Consider the following 22828-nt stretch of genomic DNA (forward strand, 5'->3'; position numbering starts at 1 on the left):
ATTAAATTCCAAACCCAAAAGATTTTGAAAAAAATTATATTGTCGCCTTTAGTAGTTTAATTTAAGAAATTCGACAGCTTTTTAGGCTCTTTATTGTAGTTTGAATATTTCAAATAAAGAATTTGAATATTTCGAACAAGCACAATTCTGTCTCAAACAAAAGACTTTAAGGCGAAAGTGTTATACTTGCTCATTAATCTCTGATAGATAAGAATTTTATTAAATAAAATTGTTCTAGTAGCTAGCGCATCAACAATTTAAACGAAAACCACGAATGGTGTCAGCATTTTCCTTAATAAATATACCTTACACTAAGAGAACATAGTTACATAGAATTCTAGGGCTATATTAATGTAACCTGATCTTATAATATTAACTGCGATTACATTAAAATTTTTAATGAGAAAATTTAAAAAAAAAAAATAAAACCAAAAAGGAAATACGTGGTAAAATTTCCCCCGTTATTATTTTTTAAATTTTTCTCAAAATATTATCCATTCTCATTCTGTCTTTCTCCCTTCCTTCCATCACATATTATACATTAAATTTTCAATTAATTATTGTGTGCCAAAAACGAATTCTAAAATAATAGAAATTTTTGCCACTGTTATCATATTAACGACAAAATTTCCGCTTGGTTTACTATAGACTCTACACACATATTATTATTTATTTTTTAAGCGCCCAATAAACCACTCCATAAAAAAATAACAAATTTTTATATTCACAAGACAGAAAAATCCCGAAAAAAAACAACACAAAACAAAACTACAATACAAACATTGTAAAAAATATTCAGGATACCAGGTTGTATTTTATATTTGATAAACGTAAAAACAACAACAATAACAACTAAAAATTTCGAAATTGAAAACATGACGACCGACGTCTAGAATAAATGAAAAAAAAATTATAAAAGGAAAATAAATTTTAAAGTGAAAAAATGAAAAAAAAAAATTGTAAGAAAAAAAAAATTAACTAAAATTTCACCCTAAGTCGTCTTTTTTTTTCTGATTCCATTTCTATAAAAATTGGGAAAAAAAGGACATGAAATTTTTCTGAAAACTGAGACAAAATAACCCATGTGTGTACGAAGACAAATGAATGCATTCAAATAGCGCATGTGCCAAATATGTTTGAAAAGGAAAAAAAAATTTCACCCTCTACTGTTTCTCATTTAAAATAAAAATGGAAAAAAAAATATTTTTTATCCTTATTTTGTCGATAAAAAAAGTTTTTTTTTGGCCAAAAAATTAGGGTAAAATCTATTCAAATTAGAATATGTTCCAGGAGTAGTTTACTTAACATAAGATCAATCATTTCTTCAAAATTTTAAAAGTATTTTCAACTTATGGCAAGCTAACAACCTATCAAAATCAAACATACCGCTAGAATGTTCGATGAGGATTGGCACAGCAACGTATCTACTCTTATTTCTTTCAAACAAAAAGTTTTTACAACATGAAACTTTTACAGATCGAAAAAATATACCAAAAGGTAAATAACATAATTTCAGACTTTTGATAAAAAAGGTAAATAACATAATTGCAAACTGTTTAATTGCTAATTGGCATGCGACCATACAGTTGGATGTGTGCGTGCTTGAATATATAGAATACAAATAAGCAATCAAACTGTTGCAAAACTTAAAATTGCATATCTGCTAGCGCTTTTTATAAGTGGCTTGAGTTTGGTTTACGAAAATTTTTATTAATTTGCTCAATTTGTAAACTTATTCTGAATAATATTTCCAGGAAATGGAGTGAGCCTATACTATTAAAAAGGCTAAACCCGTAATTTAAACAATTCTTCTTAAATTTAACCCATTCTTCCCTGACAATCTTATATTTTTAAATTTGTTAATCATACAATAAGACATTGTTCATTAATCGTAATTTGAATTGTTAAAGTAAAATAAAAGAATTAACAACTCACAAAAACAACACTAATATTGAGTGCTCTGTTTAGTTTTAAAGAAATTAAAATATATTTATGTAGGAGTCGAGTTGAACTACGTATAGGATGGTATACAGTAAACTTTTTATAAACATATTAAGCTAATCACTAATCATAGACGTAAGCTAATGACAAATCATAGACATAATAAACATGTGCTGTAAAAGAAAAAACAAAATTTTTTCTAATATACCTATGCACTTTTCCGCACACCACCTTTCCAATAACTTATGATTAGTGATAAAGAAACTAAAATTATTTTGCACATACATAAATTTTATTCACCTTGTATCTTCGGTCGTTGGTATAATAAAAACTAACCCTCCTGTTCAAAAAATACAAAAAACAAAAATTGAAATCACAAAATAAATATAAAAATTTTTCAAACTAAAAACATTTTCAACCCTCAAAATAAATTTTCCAATATACAAAAACGTCATATAGAAAAATTTACAATAATTCTTAACTTCATAATATAGTCACTCAGTCATACACATATGTTCTTATCTACTCATGCACATTCGTTCGCACAAATTCTTTAATACCTTCAAACATACATTATTAATATATACATATATAAAGTGAGTCATAGAAAGACAATATTAAAATTTAGTGTTATTGTTATTGAACACCAGACATGTACTCTTTTTGCATATTTAATGTAAAAGGTACATACATACATGCAACTTGTATGACTATACATAAATTAGTATATATTATCAAATCATACATGTATGTAACGTAAATTTATGTGCATATTATTTGAACAATTTTTGATGAATTTTTCTACCCATGTTTTCATCTTAGATAATTCTTTTTTAGTCAGACTCGTTATTTAATAATTTAAGAGTATTATGGAGAATTTTTGTTATACAGTTAAAATACTATAAAATTCTATAAGCATAATATCAATTTGTATTTGTATGTATGTACATAAATAATATTCTTATTAAATAAAAAATCGATATAAAAATTTTTCTTAAAATTATAGGCCCCCTTAATCTTTGTGTATAACTGTTGCGTATATTGAAATTGAGTCAAAGTACGCTTTAATAATAACAAGTGAATAATATGAAATGGGATAAAATAAGTTCATTGATTGCTGAAATTTCACAAAAACCGTCAAAATATCATGATAGAAATTTTAATTAAAATGGTTTGGAAGTAAAAGCAAAACATTTTTTTTTCAAAAATGTTTGGAATTATTAAAAATTTTATAATAAAAACTGTGCTGGAAATAGTCTTGACGCAGTCTTGACGAATAGAATATTAAAAATTTAAGAATAAAAAAGTTTTGTTAATAAGAAAATGCAAAATTGTGTTATAAAATTTTAATAAATTCTCATTAAATTTTATATTTTAGGATTTTTGATTTTTCTTCTATCTCATATTTTAGAAAAGTAGGAATTTTTTGCAGTATAGCTACTATCAATTTCCCTGTAATACTTGTCTTCAGTCAAAATTTTCTAGAATATATTCAGAACAGAAAAAACTCATCCTTCATTATACTGTGTTTTGTTCATTGCCAAGGACGATATCAAAGTAATAAATTTGAATATTTACTGTTATATTTTCATATTTTTTGTTGAAGTACGACTGATTTGTATAAATTTATGAAGCTGATGCAGAGAATAAATTATCAAAAATTATTGTGTAACAACAAAAACAAAGAAGAGATGAATGAAAATTTCAACTAAAACTTATGGCGCTATTTTGGAATAGATTACGATGAGAATAGGAATTAGAAGGATAAAAAGTTATAGATTTGAAATTTTATAGGCGTAATGAGAGCAACAAATATAGTAAAAAATTTATAAAAAAGTAAAAAAAATACAAAACTCTATGGGTAAACTATGTCATTTGGATGCATTATCTATGTCAATTAGAAACGATTCCACAAAATTACATTCGTATTCTAACAAAATCCTCCATTCTCATAACAACTAGCGCTGCCTTTCTAAAAACCGGTCAAAATTACTGCACTTGCATACGCCTGCTCCATTATCCGTAAAAAGAAATATAGCTGCAGCTAGTCATAAAGAAAAAAAGATGAATCATCTAGATCCAACCTTACCTCAGTTTTCTACTTACGTTATATGTAGTGCCGTTAGTCCGTTTGTAATTAGTTTGCTACTGTATTTCAGAATTCAAATAGGTTTAATTTCGAACTGATCAACCATCTCGTTGAGGAATTTCTTGCAATATCGAGTCGTTTTAGAAGAAATTGCCTATTGCTGCCTTACATGATATAAGCCAACCAGTGACGAACCTCGCTTATTGCGAGCAACTCCGCCTGAAAGACATTGCGGTTGTCCAAAATTAATAAATAAGTAAATTTCAATTTTATATCATTTCGAAAATTGCTTTCCAGGCCAGATGGAACATTTTCGCAAACCAATTTATGAAACATAAGAAATTAGAAGAAATATAACACGTCTGGAACAATGTTATCTAACTGTTTTAGGACCACTCTTAAACAGGTTTAAATATACTTTATTAACAAATTCTTAACAGTATAAATAACAATTATAAATTTGAATTCAGGAATTATAGTTGGTGATAAAATTAATGGTTAAAATTGGTGATAAAATTATCAAATATCGTAAAAAATAGCTGAATAATAATAAATTTTATAACATTATATTGAAGAGAAGATTAATAATTTTTAAAACTAATTAAACGTTGTTAAGGAATTATTCAATAGCAACTCATCATATAGCATATATACAAACTCTTAAATATTTCCATGTGTCACAAATATAAAAGACAAATTATATCTTCCATGTACAATACAATAATTATTCTTCTATTATCATTTGATTGATATTATCGTATATAGTATATTATCTTCTCATCCTTTCATCTATAATGTAAAAATGTAAAAGAAATTGTAATCAAACTACATCAATTTCAGAATTTGAAACTATCAACCCCATACATCTCTCTATATATTATTTATATAATTTTAATTAAAGATCTATTCTTCATCAAGTATTTACCTTATATAATAATGATTATACGCAGAGATATAAAATTCTATAATTTAAGGATATTATTGTAAATGCATTAAAATACAAAATTTATTACTTAATCTTAATATATGAATATATATGTATACATACAAACTACAATGTATTTAATATATTTACAATAGGTGTGGTTTATCTACATATGTAATATACGTTATGTATATATTCATGTTATATATACAATTTGTTAAAATATCAACAAAGTACAGTCTGAAAAATGTATTGTTAACATTTACATACATATAATATTTAAATTCCATTCAATATAAAGATGTATGTATAAATTTATTGTAAAAGATTGTTATTCAATATACAAATTAAAAATTATTTCTCATAAAATACTTATTGTATACTTTGTCACCTAAATTTTGTATGTATTAATTATAAATTTCAATATTATTAATCTGCTATTATCGTAAATATTGTCAATTTTCAGAAAATTTTTATTAAACATGCACGTAAATTCAATAATAATATAAATGCCATTGTATTAATCTTAATCTTTAACATATACAAGTATGGAATAAATTTCTAAATACATTAACTTGGGTTCTAACAGGAACCAATAACCGAATACATGTGGGAGCTTCAGTAGTAATTAAAAATATTCGATCAATAAATAATTCAAATTAATATTGCAAATGATGCTTATGAAAATCATAATATGATGGGATGGGTATTAAAGTGATTAATTATATGGAACCAGAATTGCATTGAGCACAATAATTGTTACGAGTAACAGATATTGTTATACTAATATTGCATGCCAGTTCAATATTAGTTAATTTATGTATGTCAAATCGTTTCTGAATAATAAATGATTGCATAATCAATTTATCAGTCAGGCATGGTTCTTTTGTCATGACAATTGTTTAGAAAACTTCTTCAACTTCTTCAAGATCAATATGATTGTATTGTCAAAATTACATCAACTAATAGGCAATTTTCCTTTTGATAAACTTCATGTAAGACAAAGCTTTTTTTCCAAAAATTCGAAGCAATTGTTACTTCAAACTACTCAACACATGTTAGTTGATTGAAAGTGTATTGAAATTTCTCAATAAATCGCAATATTGTAAGTCCTATAATCCCTTAAAATATTTCCAAAAATGGAATAGAGTCGACCAAATTTCTATTCTGAAATCATAACTTAACTTTAAATTTTGTAAAGAAAAAGAGAATTAGAGTTTTAAATAAATTTTAGCAAAAAAAAAATTAAAGAAAACATAAGAGGCAGGCGTAAGAGAGAGAAAACAAAATAATTTAAAAACTAATTTTTTAGTTTTACGGTACAACTAATTTAAAAAAAAATTTATAAATGTTGATAAATAAATCGTAAATTATACTCGTATGAAGACGAGATAAAAAAGGATAACACTGTTGAGGAGGAGGAGAAGAATAACTGTTGCTTCCTAGGTTTGCTTTTTCCCATTACTTTTTGTTGCGGTTTCTATCATCCAAATATAACAAACTTTATATATACAGTATTAAAGTGCCATGCCAGTACCAGCCACCACCCACTTGTAGAGTTTTGTTGATTTTAATTTAATATTATACTTTATTTTATTACTATTCTAGCATTGAAACTTTATATGTTGTCTACGAGTCTGTTTGCAAATATATTCATATTATATAATCATAAGTTTACATTGATCTAGGAATATACTTATATATATATATATATATATATATATCTACATTGTTCGTATCTTGTTTGATAAAGGAAATGCAGAAAAAAAAAAGGAAAATAGGAATAAAATGGCGGTATTAATGTTAATGTAGTTGTATTAAAGAAAGAGAGTGGAATGCGGGGTAGGAAATAAAAGTTTATAGGATTTTTCGTATTATTTTACTTTTGTGTCGGAAAAATACGGAAATAGCATTTATTTTGAAAATCCAAAAGTAATGTAAAATTCCACGAAAATTGTCAATATGGAAATTTCGAAATTATTATAAAGGTAAAGTTTGTATTGATTTGTAAGCTAGCACATGAATTTCTATATTGAAATTGTTAATTTATAAATAAAATATTGTTGTACACAATCATGCCAACATTCATGATTAAAATTTGAAAACTTTTGAGTAAGCCGCTGCTTAGTAAAAAAATTATATCAATATTGAAAACTGATTTTATTTAATTTGAAAAACTAAACCGAGATTCTGATATTTTTTTACAATTTTTTCGAATAGAGTTTCGGCAAAATAAACTGCCCAGAAATTATATTTTGGTGATTTTGAAAAAAATCAACGTATTTGTCAGTAAGACGGAAAGGGTGGAATATTAAATACAATTTTCTCATAAATTTAGGAGTGACAGTACACCGCGATTAGCTCAAACAAATCTATTGTGCCCTCCAACTAAGTGTGGGACAAGGCCGTACAACACCTTCTCAAAACCCACCCTCCTCAAAAATTCGAGTAACTTTGAAGACCCGCCAGATCGCAGCTTCGCCGAAGTGAGCATGTGGTGTCCCAGTATTTCACTTCTCCTGCGGGTGAGGGCCCGCATTCTCCCAGAATTTGTACCGAAACTTCCTCGTTCTGCGCACAAAATTTGCAAACACCTTCACTTTCTAGGCCCAGCTTCCTAAAGTGACTCATGAGTTTGCAATGCCTCGTCAAGATATTGATGAGAATTCTCACACAATTCTTGCCGAACCCATGATTTTTCTAAAGCACCCCTGGGCATAATTCTCCCAAAAACTTCTTGCCTTGTCGAAGCTCGGAATGCCTCTGTAGGGCTCTGAACGCCACCTCTGGCATATACGATTCCAAACGATTAATTTTTTTCAAAAAAACTGTACTCTGTCACTTTTTTCCATTTTTAAGAATTTTTTAGCATTTTTATTTTATATAGATTGGAGCTTCTGAAAAAATGTTTTCCATATTCGATTAAATTAGAACATTAAAGTACAGGAAAAAGGACGAAAACCCGACTTGTTTTCTATAGTGGCAAAACTAAAAAAAATTTTGAATAGTAATGAACCGATTTAAAAACATTCGCTTGACTAGGTTTTATTTTTCTTTGCAGACCTACTTATTGTTTGGAGAAAATATAAATAAGGACTCTTTCTGCAAATTATTCATAAAAGTCGTCTAGTTTCTATTTCTTACAATGTATAGAATCTGTGAAGAAATCTTCGTCTATTGAGATTAAGAATTTCTTTCCGAACCTGGTCTTTATTCTTTAAATAACTCAAAAGTCTAATTGTAATAAAAATAACTGTAAAATTTAAAGGAATATTTTTTTAATTTTACAAACAAGTTTATTTGATTTTAATTCAAGGGTAATTCAAAACACAAAAAAAAAACAAGCATTCATTTAACGAAATTCTTCTATTATAAAATCATTAAAAATCTATACAAAATTTCTAGACACAATTTACGTCTTCTAAAAAGAATTCATGAGAAATAAAAAAAAACAGAAATCTGGAAGTCTTGAAGTTAAAATGAGAAGTCAAAAAAAATTTTTTTTCTTTTCTTTTTATTCTTTTTTTTGTTATTCTAAATATTTTGTATAAAAATGTCCTTGGCAAAAAATATTATATTTTTTTTTCTAGTAACCCATTTTTCCTTTTTTTTTTGTTTTTATATTATTGAAACAAAATTTTTTGACCATTAAATCAAAATGATATTAAATTACAATCCTTGATTTCTTGTCTCTATGCCAGTTCTCCTCAAATTCTAAAATTACCGGAAATTCACAGTTATGAGTCATTTATAATATTATGAGAGAAATAAAAAAAAAAATCAACAATATTTGAAGGCCGCACTTCAAAATTTTGAAATTATAATTTTTACCAGTCAACTATAAGATCACTATAATCGAGTATAGGAGAGGTGTATGGGAAGCAAAATGCGCCTAACTTAAATCATTTTATAAATTTCTTGATTTGGAAACGAAATTTTAACAAGATTGAAAGAATTAACAAAGATTTAAGTCACATTTCTGTTGATTCGATTCTTATACAATCATTTATATATAAAGAAAACTTTTGCGTTTCTTTGAGAAAAGCCCGCTCTTTCCTAGAAATTTGCCTTTAAGAAGCCATTCCTTTCCTAAAATATAAAAAAATCTATTGTTTATTGATCTATTCGGTCATAATTATGTTAAGTTGTCTCAATTTTTAAAATAAATTTAATTTTATAACAGAATACAGATTCGCCGATAGCCAAACTTAAATGCTATGAAATATTAATCAATTCTCCATGAATGTTACGTGATACTGAGTCTTTACCAATTAATCAGATGCAAATTCGTAAAATCCCAGTTTTTGTAAAGAAATGCTTCAGAACTAAATGAAAAACATTTAAAACTGAAAAAATTTGAAATAAATAGAATTAAAATTCTTCTCAAAAGAATGTTTAGCAGAAATCAAAACTTAGGACAAGTGTTTAATAAAATAGGGGTTCTCGAACAACAATGAATCATTAGCTCATTTAATGATAATTAAATGAGCTAATGATTCGTGGAGTAGGCCTGTAAAACAAAAAACTATATATATAAAAATAATATAATCAAAAAAAAGGTAAGAAAAAAGTATTATACGCAGAAGGCAGTGGTTCCAGTTTCGGCCAAATGTAATTCGAATTCAGCTCCTTTTAGGAATTCTAAATTCTTTTCTTAATCGAATTCTGAATTGTTTTCTTTTATTCCCCCTTTAGGAAATTTGTGTGCTCCGAGCTGTATTCGAGCATTTAACTTTAAACGAAGTGGGACAATTATTATTAGAGGGACTGCTCAAATTTATTTTTGTATTTTAGAAACATTTCAGAATTTACAGAATTGCTGACATAAATTTATAACAATTTATTTGATACACTCATCGTATTGTGGGCTCTTAACTATTGTTGACTACTTCTGAGTACTATATCATTAGTAGTCAACTCTGATTATTCATAAGTGTGTTTAGCCTTAAATAGACCCACAAATCAACTAAAATTCAGCTTCACCAAATTCAGTCAATTTTCTAAACTACATTACATTTTCATATCAAAAAACTCAACATTGATTTTATAATACCCATAAAACTAGGAGCATATTTCTGCCAACAACTCCTTAATAAATAATTATATAGGTTACATACTTAAAATTTTTATCTAAAAATTTTGAATTCAAATCGTTTAAATTCAAAAATATTTTCAGTTATTAAAAATATATAAAAAAAATTCTGCTTTATTAAAAACTTGTTAAAATTCTCACACATAAATTACAGTTAATTTTAAATAAATCATATATACACTCACTCATCCTCACATATTTTAAAGGACTTTAAAAAAAAAACTTAAAATTTGTAAAATAAAAAATTAAAAAAAATGTTCTTATTAAGTCACACATTCATACATATTTGCATATGTAAGAGTGTAAAAGGACAATGAAATAAAAATATTTTGAACCCCAAAGGATCTGATTTATAAGAAATAAGAAACAAGAAAAACAGAAAATTTTAAAAAAAATCAACCTCTTTTAAAATGTAAAAAAAAAGTCCTTAATTCATTTATATGTGATTTTATAAATACCTTTACATATTGATGTATATATGAATATGTATGTTTGTATGTATGTAAAATGAGCATACAATGTTATTACACTTATTATATGCACAATATTATGGGTACTTTCAATATTCAAAGGATATATAAGAATATTTTTTTATTTCTGTAATATGCATTTTTAAATCTCCACACACACACACTCACAAATATTTGCCTACATACATATATATAGGTATATTATAAATAATATGGGCGACGATTTTATTATTAAGGTTTTTAATTTCCTATACTCAAAGAAAATAATATGTTATCATTGTTTTTTTTTTGTTTTCTACTTATTTTTCAAACTTAATGATATTTACCTCTTGTAGAAAGAAATCCTTTATGAACGACACTACATGCATATACATAAAGAATTAAGAACGAAAAAGAAGAAAAAAAAAAAACAAAAATTAAGTAAAAAAAACGACATTTTTAAGGTGTCAATGACATTAATATTACCGTTAAAAAATATCCTTCTTTACAATTTTATTAAAGAAAAAGCAAAAAATAAAATCAGGTACATTTTATTCATTTGAATTTTACATATTATATATACACTTATAGAAGAAAATCGGTTATTCTCACCTTTTTATATATTACATACTTAAATAATAATTTATATAAAGCACAGTATCGGATTTACCGATAATAGCCTGAATTGGCCACTCAGAAATCGAAAATTCATTTGTATTTTATTTCTTTCGTACGTCTAAAATTAATCCCGACAAAAACAGATTTACATGAATTAGAAGCAAGAAGAGGCACAACTGCATATGACAATGTCAACCTATAGAGCAAATAGAATACCTGCAGCCCCGGAATCAATATTTTCAAGTACATCACTGAGACAATCGAAAATATCAAAAAATTACACAAAAAAATTCCTTACTCAATATTATTAGATTTTCTTATACAAAATTTGAATAGATTTTCTTATACAATAAAAACTGTTATACAAAAGTTTGAGCTCAAATTAATGAACTATTGAATAAAGGATATGGCAAAAAGCGTTACATTAATTTTCAATGGCAGGCAAACTATAATAAGAGACAAAAACTTTGATACAACTCTATGTAATTTTCTTTTTATGTAAGAAAAACAAAATATAAGCTTTTAAACCGAATATGCTCTAATTAATAGAAAAAAACCTTCCTTGGCTCATCTTGCACTTGATAAAAAGTTTGCACTTTTGGCATATGGTATTAATTAAAGCTTGGTTGATATTTTGTTCTACAAATTATATTAATAAAAAAAAAAATTCACTTAAAGTCCATAATGTCCATAAAACACATTTAGTGTTATACACATTTTCGTCGACTTTGGAAATAGAACTCTATAAACATACTAAATCCGGCTCTGATAATATGATTGCATACGTAACATATATAGGTAATTTCTTTACATTTTATTATGTATAAGAGTATGAAATTCGTATATAACTGTATTTGAATATAATTTATAATATCTACTATTATAAATTACAATATAAAAAAAATTTTTTTTTTAAGTAAAATACCAAGGAAAACTAAAAAGGGATTTTGCTTTTTGAAAAATATAAAAAAAAACTTCTCGTCATATTATAATAAAATCTTTTAAAATATAATAATAAAATAAGTATGTACAAAGTATAAAAGAGGAAAAAGGACATATAATAAGGCTAAGAAAAAATAAGATCCCAGATTGGCGAAATATGATAAAATCGAATTGTTATATTTTCATGTTCCCATCATAATTCTGACATCATATAGAGGTAAAATTATAGTAGTAAGAATAGTATGCATTATAGCTCTACGCCCAATGTCCTAATTCAGTTCACAATATAATTAATATAAATTGTACGTTATCCTTAAAGAATACTACCAATAACAATAGCATCATTCAACTTCATACGGCTTATATGTTGCTCTAAAGCATGAGCTCAAATACACTAGCGTACTACAGGGTAAAAAAACTAAAAATGTTAATTTTATCTAAAAAATCCATTAATTTTCAATTCTAGTCATTCGAATTCATATACAGTGCAAATTCGGCTCATATTAGTTCATATATGATGCAATAAAATATTTATCTCCTTTCGTAATGCCATCACAGAAGAAATATATTCCTGACTATTGTAAGACACAACCATTCTACTTCACAAATTTAGTGCAATTGTGTGGAAGCGTTAAGGAGTACATCAGCTATGTTTTATTGCTAGTTATTTGAGCTCAGGCTTTATAGCAACGAAATTGAAGTTGAATGACGCCGATGAAATTCCTTAACTATTGTTTCAAACAACGAAATTTTATTATAGATACTTTAAAATTTTATATAAAATTAATTGAAATTTTTAATTTTTTTTTTTAATTTTTTGCAGAACAAATATCTTTTCCCTTAAAACAAATGTTTTCAAATTAAACTTCCGTACTTGAAACGTAATTGGTTTCTAGTTAGAAGCGTTGTTAACTGCTCTCCATATTTATGTCGAATATTTCGCCATTTAAATATAAATAATGTCATAAATACAAAAAAATACAAAATTTTCCGAGAGGTTAAAAAAAATTTTAGCATGGCAAATAAAAGTTTTTTTCTTCGATATGTGGACCATATTTGCTCTACCCTTGAGTGATCTCCGAATGAACTACAAGAGTTAAAATAAACATAAAACTGAAATCATAAAAGTAAATTGAATCTTCCATATTGCGTTTAAAAAAAAATTAAAAATTATGATTTTTTGGACTAAGGTCCGGTTATTGACATTCATTATTAAACAAAACAGATAAATATTACTCGTAGTCTTATTCGAAAATTGAACTGTATTCATATATATTAATTGCTGAATAGTTATTGAATTGAGAAAGTGCTTTTTGTCGTTCTACAGTCTGTTGAAAAATAAATAAACAAATTAATATAAGTAAATGCTTACATCTGCGGAATCATACGACACAGAGTAACCATCGAGCGCTAGTTTCACAGGCGATCAATTGTTCTTTATTTTCGGTCTTATAATCAATTTATTTTAGCCATAGTTTTCGTGAGAAAGCACCTCAAAATCAGATAATTTTATTTATAAATATTGCATAATTTGTACATATTTGAAAAACAATAAACCATGATGACATTTTATTTAATTTCTTTTATTATAGAAAGTATATGAAGTCAACAAAAAAAAAGGATAAGGACCGCAATTTAAAAATAAAAAAATTCACCTAAAAAAACAAAATTATTTTAAATTCAGCGCGCTTTTAAGAAAAAAATAAAATCATTCCCTTTATCATTTTTATTCTGCAGCAATACCTCATAAACTCACTCTAACACACAATTATAATTTCCTGTTTTTTTTTATGTACAAACCTTAATGCCCGTATATTTAAAAAAAAATAAAATGTCCTTTAGATTCTTATTAACGATATAGAACTAGGAACGAAAATAAACTCAAAAAAGAAATCAAAATATGAGAAAAATATTTTCAAGCTAAAAAATAGCAAAAAAAAAAATTATCCCTTGTCTTCGTGCAAATAAAAGCAAATCTAAATCTTAAGATCTTAAGATTTTAAGGAATAAAGAAAAAAGTCCCTCTTTTCTCAATAATTTTTGATTTTTTTCATATTTTTATTCTTTAGAAAGTAATTTTATTATAATAGAGAAAGAAATAAAAATAAAATGGAAAAAATACAAATACAACGGAAAAGGTGCTCGGGCCTTAAAGAGATAAAACAGAAAAGATAAAGTCGACATTCATATGACATTTTTTTGTTAAAATGAACACAATAAAGGTGCTGTTTTATTTATTTTTTATTCCCTCTTTTAACTTTTTAAAATCAAAGAATATTTTATTCTTAACAGATTGCGAGCTATCGGAGCTATTCTTATAATTTGAAAACAAAACTTAACTTTCGAATTATTACAAAAGAATTTTCTTTTATTTTTTCTATTTTAGATAAAATTATTAAGCGTTTTAATTAACAACCCCACGTTTTTTTTATTTTCTAAAAGGTTTTAATTAAAAATAAATCGTCCTTGTTGTTCTTTTGAATTTTGAGAATATTTTAAAATAGAAAAATAATTTAAAATTCTTATAAAGTTTTTAAAAGAAAAATTTTTATTAAAATTAATAAAATTCCCAAAATCTGATTTGCAAAATTTTTTTCATTTTTGGAAATATGCTGTAAATTATTTTACTGTACAACTTAATGATGGCAACCCAAAAATTAATTGTTTTAAGAAAAACTTGTTGCATCCCAAATACAAATATTGTATAAGAAATTTTGGAAAATATTTTTGACACCAAATAGAATAAAATAGTCACAACACAAAATTTTGCAAAAACTAATGTATTGGTGAGACTTGGAGGCATTTCTGCTTTATTTTGACTTAGTCGGGAATGATTTTGCAGTGAAAATTGTGGTTTTTGTAATAAAATAATTTTTCTAACTAGACTTCTATTCTATTCATATTCTAAGTGAATTAGTATATGATAATGGTACTTATCATAAAAACCAATAATCCGATTTTAATATCGTAAATATTATTTAATACTAATTTCAAACCAATCCATAAAAATTCTTAAATAATTAAAAAGAAGTTCAAAGGTGTGGGTTTATCAAAAACATTTCTCTGGGTCAGTAAAACAATACAAGAATCTGATGTAAATCAAAAGATCATCGACTGGTTTGTCAATTTTCTGTAAAATATATTAATTTAAGTAAATATGTATGTAGTATTCTGATTAGTGTATATCTGATCTGATATAGCCACAGGACCTTCAAAACGATTATACACTGATATCAACTTCGAAGCAAACATTATTTTATTTCTTGTTGCAACTTGTCTTAATTATTAAAGTTTATAATTATTAAACTATCAAGTTTCGTTAACAAATAGAATTCATATATATTTACGTTTAGAATATCTGGTAACTATTTTCTAAAAGTATGGTTGATATAAGTGATACAGACATTCTTTCTGTTTGTAGAAAAAACTAGGATTTACTTAACAAATTCCATATAGCCTTTAATTTCTGAGGATGGAAAAGAGTGAAAAAAGAAACGAGCCAGTTATGAGCAAATCATAAACCCGTAATTTTCATGGACCAGTTGACCAGTATAGTTTCCAGGATCTGATATACCTAAAAAGTTGTTCAATCCACCACATCTTCAAAGTTAAAGACGTTTTTCAAATTAGCAAGCACTCATGTATTTGAGAAAAGCATGAATGAAGTCTTTTTTTGTACTTATTGAAATAATTTTTCTTAAGTAAGCGTAGTTTATATTATATAATGAAGCGGAATATAGTTAAATTACAAGATAAAATTTTTTTCAAGTTCAAGATTGATGTGTAAGGAAAAATTTCATTTAAAATGATTAATCTAATCATTTAATAATCTAATCCGTAATCTAATGCACAATAATTGCTCTAAATACTATACTCAAAATAAAATATTTTTATATTTTATCTTCCTAATAAAATCGCAATTCCCAGTAAAACGTTGCATACTTTTTGGATAACATTGTGAAATACAATAAAACATTTCGCCTAAATATATGCAATTTGAATAAATAAATTTTAAAATCATAATATTATCCTCTCGTATTTTATTACGGTATTTGGATTATTTGAGAAAATACCTCAGCATAAAGAGTAATACTGTCAGTAAATTATTGAAAAAATATCCTTGCTGATTTTGACAATCATATGTTTTCTTTTTACTGTAATAAAAATAAAATTGACAGACGACTATTCTCATTCACATTTTATTATTTTGTTGTTTTTTCTGTTGAATGTTAACCAACAAATAAATAACATGTAAAAACAAAAACAATAAAATCATACATATACGCTTATAAGATATTAAAATGTCCTTAACATTGAATAACAAAATAATATTTCATCATATAAGTATAAAGAAAAAGGATATTTCGTAACATTGAATTTAACATGTTAATGTCCAATTTGTATATTCTATATTGAAATTTTAATTAATTATAATAAATTAAATTCAACTTACCTGGAAAAATTCCTGAAAAACATGTACGAAATCTTTATTATCACAGTTTAAGTAAACAATTTCTTTAAGTATATCCTCAGCTATCATTATGAAAAAAAGCCGAAAAAATTTGGTCCGCTTTTCTTTAATAAAAAATGCACACACGTAAAATTTAATCGTATTACTTTCAATTACAGAATTTTCTGCTATATAAGATTTTAATATTTAATTCAAACTATAATTTGTATTTTATATATTAAATTGCATATAGAAAATTTAATTGAATCAAATTTCAATGTATAAAAGAAAACACAACACTTTTTATTTTGACAATTTATAGGTCAACTGTTATTATTTAGATTCGATTATGCTGTCATTAGAATGTTATTTTTCCATATAACAAATAATATAAAATTAAAGCATGCGCTGTTTTCTACTGTCGCAGCCTCTAGTGGTGAAATATTGAAAATGTACATGAAGTAGAAAGCGGTGAAAAAAGGAAACTTTAATCAACTAATATAACAATATCAAAAAATATAAGCAATATTTCTGTTAGTTCTGTTAAATCTGTTAAATCTTAACTGTAATCATAATTGAAATAAAGCACATTTTTTTTAACTTTACGATATATAAGTTATCACAATTTATGTTTTATAATATAATTTCTGTGATTCGTATTTCGACATAAAACTTAACATAAGTATTATTCGTTTACTTACAATTTAGATTGCTTGATTTTTATGCAATAATATTATATTGCGGTATTTACAGAGAATATCCGTACATACTTATGTTCAAACTTTTTGATTTTAAATTAAACATAATAAAATTTCATTGTGAATGAAATAAAATTTCCCTTATTTCTGTTATATCGTTCTGTTATCAAGTTTTACGTTATGTGAATATTCCCATCGAAAACTTATATACTGTTAAGTAAATATTATCTATTAGGATAACGGTAAAAAAAGGAAACTTTAAAAAAAATAACAATACTGATTGCATATTCAAATATTATTATAATTATAAAATGGTTTGTGTACTGAATAAATTAATTGAGTAGAGTACAAAAAAGAATTAAAATTTCACTCACAATCGAATCGAAACATCGAAAATAGAAATAAATCGAATGAATTGAAATTTAAAATTAATAAATTTAAACACAAATTCCATTTTATAGGAGATCAGTTTGAAGGTTTATCGATTATCTTTACATTTCCGACATCTTAATAATATGACGATTTTCTCGTGCCATTTCAATCGTATATTTGATTTGGGACCATCGTCTAATTGAATTAAATATCGTCAAAAGACACTCATTTAAGATCAGGTAGTGAAAGTGTGTTAATATTCAAAAATGTTTAAGTTTCCTCTTCTAAACTTATCAAATTTTGGGAAAAATTTCACCTTACCCCTATCTGCACTACATGCGCATGGAAAACTTTAAAAGTACCAACGTGTAAGAGAAGTATTTTTTAATAAATTATTTCCGTTCTATATTTAAAGATTTATGATATAAAAATTAATATTAAGAAAACTATTTGAATTTTAAAATTAAGTAATAAGATTCTAAGCGTATCAGATACCTGAACTATATATTAAAATTTCCATTGGAAAATGTAATATAATTTCGATTAAATTTAATTTCATTCGAAATTTATTCAAGGCTTTTGCCGTTCTAGTTGAAAATAAAACCAAAAAAAAAAGTTTTGTTTCCTATGCACCTACATTCTTACGAATTCTTAATAGTTCACATAGGATCGCAACATATAATGTTAGCTATTCCGTTACCATATACACTCAAAGTATAATGTAATATAAAATAGTAAAAAAATATAAAAAAAAGTAATAAAAGAAAATAAATTCTAATTAACTTTTGTCAATAAAAAATCAAATCAACTTAAACATGTAACATGAATAAATAAATAAATAAATTCATTTAATTTATCATTTATATTAAATAAATTTCCGATGTCACGCGCAATACACGAGCTTTTCTCAACTCTTCATATACAAATAAAATTTTCATTATCATTTTTCCGTTACTCATACATCGTATACTGTGCTTACAATGGAAATTATTTAAGAATGTATGTAATCAATTTGTGTACCAATGTAAGAATAATTAACAAATGCATTTTTTGTTTTTGTTTGAAATTTTTGGTTTTCCCATTAGAGAGACTCATTAAAATCGATAAAACTAACACCATCTAACTATAGGATATTTATTTATGCAAATTACAATATCATAATTTTAAACTACTTTCACGAGTTGTAGTGATTTAAAATATTTACATCACGAAAAGATAATAAAGCTTTATTTACATTAAGCACTTGCATGCTAAATGTTAAGTTGAGGTACTCACTTGCAATCTGAAATATTTATAAACAAATTGTGAGAATCAATTAAAATTATTGACTTGATTTCTTCATAGTTCACTGTGATTGTATTGTGACTGTATTGTAAACAGTAAGAAAAATGGAGTGAAATATTATTTAATCCTTGAAGCGATTTTTGCAAACCTGTATGTTGCGGATTTTAAAAAATAGTGCCGTTAATATTTTACTTAGTAATCTAATTTAAATTTTTTCAAATATTTTTATAAATTAGATTATTGAATTTTTAAAATAAAAATATAATTTTGAAATATACAGTATTACATATGTGGCGCTCAGCTTATCAGCGTATCCAATATTTTTGTAAAAAATGAGTTATTATGTTCAAAAGAGCAGTAATGGTCTAAAAAATTATTTTATGTTTTCAAATTACTTAATTTACTCCTCTTTTCACTCTATTTTGACATAAGTTAGTTTTTGCCTTTTAAAAACTTTATTAAAAAATAAATATTTTAGTATTTCAGTCGCAATTTACTCAAAATGTCATTTTTGCAAATAGGCCACTAATATGCTGAGCGCCTCATATATAATTTAACAATAGTGAAATGTATTACATATGACAGTAAACTGAAGTATGATGACAGTAGAATGAAAGAAATAATTTCGGTTCACGTATAAAAAATGAATTTAGCACCTTACATATGTTTTAAAAGAAATTTATAATTTTAACATTACCATGCTTACGACATATTTAAATTTTTACGATACGCACTTTTTCGAAACTATTGTTACCCATATTACTCCTTAATGTGCCGCGCCTTACATGTGAAAAACCTGAAAAAAGTTTAAAATTGCTGTTTTACGGTAAACAAAATGTCACAAAAATGCTTAATTTTTTTTTTAGAGTCTTATGAATGGTTTGAGAAATTTAATATACCGTAAAGCATATTTGTGAAATTTTTAATTACAAATGTTGGATTTCTATGTATGTTTGAGTGGATGTCTGCTGATGAAGGAGATTACATGAAAGTAATTTCTCTTTTTTGTTTTACTTTTTTGTTTTTTAAGAAAGCTTTAAAAATTCTTCAAATCTTATAATTTTATTTCTCTTGTGAGAGAGAGAGAGGGAGATCGTAATTAATAAAATAAAAAAAAAAATTATGAAACGATTGCTTTTGCAGCTGATTTTGTTTAATCGATCTCAAAAGCAACAACAATAAACATTTTAGAATCGTTCATAATAATTACATTACAGTCAACACTGCCAAAATTAAAGATTTAACTTCAAAATGAGATTAAAATTATTTTTGGTTATATTTTTTGTGTAAAGCTTCAAAATAAGATTTTTAAAATTTTTTAAATTTTATATACAAAAATATCTTCAAAATGAAAATTTTTTAGGTCTACTGAAGCTTTTCAAAATTGAAATTTTTTACACAATTTTCCACTTAACTTACAAAAGTTTATAGACCAAAACGTCAAGCTAGTAAGAAACGCAAGGTAATGTTACTTCCATGACAGAAAATTTTTTAATATTTTCCGCTGCAATTTCTATATTAAACGACTTATCGCAATACCATAACGCAGATACGGCCTATGACTTCATACTTCGAATTGAAATTATAATATTTTGACTCCCTATACTTTTTGCAATTTATTTACAATCGAAGACTTCGATAGGCTCGTGAAGATTTTTTTTTTTATCGAATCTTCAAAATGAAGATTTTATTTTGAAAAAAAAAATGAAGATATTTGAGTTAATCTATTTGGCAGCACTCTACATTATAATTATATTACAGTATTCAAATAAGATTGCTATTTCTTTCTCACAAATGCATTTAATTTATATTTCGAATATTTAATTTGAATTATTTCAAATATTTATTACAAAATATTAATAATTAATTACGATTTCAAAATAAAATTATGGCGTTTTTTAATTTTAATGGCACTGCTACTCAACACTATTTAAATTCTATATAAGAAATTCTAAAATGCATTTTTTTTTTGTTCAAAATTCACTTCATTAAAAATAATGCATAATTTTATGACATTTTCGTTATCATAATTGTTGTTATCAAAAACTATTACGAAATGTCAAACATTAGATAAAGTTATGCAAGTCTTATTAAATTAACGCCTTTATTTACAAACTTTTATTATTAAAAGGAATTTTTTAAATATGGAAAATGATAGTTCACAGCATGCGATTTTAAAATTTAAAATATAGAACAAAATTTTTTATTCTGGCACATTTAATAATAACACACTATATTTATTAGAATTGTTTTTGCTTCTATAATAATGCTACAATAATAATCTCTAAAAATTTTATATACCATAATAAGTACATAATTTTCCAAAAAAAAAAAAAATAAAACTTCTATTTATAATAAATATTTTCAATCCATTTAATTAATTCCGGCATCATATTTTGATTTGGTAAACGATAATCAGCATATGTTTCAAAATTTGGATTATCAGTAATACGAAATGATTTTCCTTTACCTTGAACAGCTTCCATTGCATCTTCATCGGTTGTATCATCACCAGCAAATATAACTTTTGTTTTATGTTGCCATCCATCACCAAAATTTTTATTTAAAATAAATTTTAATGCTTCCCCCTTATGCCAATTAACTGGTGGTTTAGCTTCAATTGCATAATGTGCTTGATTTGGTTTAAAACCATATGATTTAATTATTTTAATTGCTTCAGTTTTTATATCATCCATCATTTCTTCTGGTACATCTCTATAATGAAATGTTAATGAAACTAATTTATCTTCATTCCATGCACCATTACGTCGTACTTTTTCATTTAATTCTTGTACCATTTTTTGATATTTTTCTTTAAGTTCACCATCTAATTGAAAATCAGATCGGCTACCATCTGGATTTTCAATTTCTAAACCATGATTTCCACCATATGTAATATTTGGTATACCAACTTTATTTTTAACATCTTCTAAACCACGTCCAGATATTACACCCAAAAAAATATTCGGATGTACTGCAAATTTTTTTAATGAATTCTCTACTTCTTTTGACATTGCGGTCATATTTGGATTTGGTGCAATTGCCGCCAGTGTTCCATCATAATCTAACATTAATGTTAATTTATCATCTTTGTTTAAAAAATCTCCTAAATATTTATTAAAATCGGAATATTCACTTATTGTTGGAACAACTCTTTTTAATGTCATTTTATTTGTATTATCAAGAACTGAAGTTGTAATGATTGAACGTTTTGATGTTAATGAAGTTGCTGCTACTGTTAACAGTTTTATATTAAATATAGCAACAAGTAGATTTTGCTTACGGAAAATTGTTTTTATACATTTATTCATGATTGTAAATTTTTTTTTTTAGTATTTATTTAATAATTGAAGAGAAAATTATTTGTAATGAACTTTTATATTTGTATGTATGTGAAAATATTTGTAATAAAAATATTTGATAAGATTGTTTGGAAAAAAAAAACTAACTCCAATATAACTTATACTAAATGAACTCTAACAAAACGTGAGTGAGACTGATGAGAAATTTATTAAGATGATGAGAAAATTTCGATGAGAACAAAACTTTAACGAAATTGAAGCAACAACAAAAGCCAAAATTGTTAGAAACTTTTTATAATGTTTTTTTGTTTTTCAAAAGCATTCACCTTCGAATATTTGAAATAAATAGAGAAAAAATCAGGAAATATACAAAAAAAAACAATGGGAGAGCCGTTGTTGACGTAAGAATAATATTCTCAAATTTCAAGTAGTTTTATTTACAAAATTTTAATTGTAGTTTTTTTTAGTTGAAAAAAAAAATAGAAGAAAAATTGCAATTACAAGTTTATTATTTATGTTATATTGAGAAAAAATTTTTCAAACAGCTGATAATTTTGCAATAAAAAAGCAAGCGGAACAATACAAAAACATTTCAAGTACCTGAGTAATTTTGAGTTGAGTGAAACAAATTATATGAACTTGAGTGATTTTGTTTCTTACAGTAGG

General features: G+C 25.3%; 1 protein-coding gene across 1 annotated transcript; it reads right to left on the reverse strand.

Annotated features, from left to right (window-relative positions):
* Positions 1-21029: 21029 nt before the first annotated feature.
* LOC129606099 (uncharacterized) lies at positions 21030-22323 on the reverse strand. Its single transcript, XM_055516204.1, has one exon. The coding sequence runs from the start codon at positions 22169-22171 to the stop codon at positions 21206-21208; it is 966 nt and encodes a 321-aa protein (XP_055372179.1). The 5' UTR covers positions 22172-22323; the 3' UTR covers positions 21030-21205.
* Between the last annotated feature and the right edge of the window lie 505 nt (positions 22324-22828).

The sequence above is a fragment of the Condylostylus longicornis genome, unplaced genomic scaffold (assembly GCF_029603195.1).
Source record: "Condylostylus longicornis isolate FDR11 unplaced genomic scaffold, ASM2960319v2 ptg000017l, whole genome shotgun sequence".
NCBI classification, from domain to species: domain Eukaryota; kingdom Metazoa; phylum Arthropoda; class Insecta; order Diptera; family Dolichopodidae; genus Condylostylus; species Condylostylus longicornis.

Bases quoted from the DNA above. Each gene is read 5' to 3' on its own strand.
- LOC129606099 (XM_055516204.1), bottom strand. From the start codon at position 22,171: ATGAATAAATGTATAAAAACAATTTTCCGTAAGCAAAATCTACTTGTT.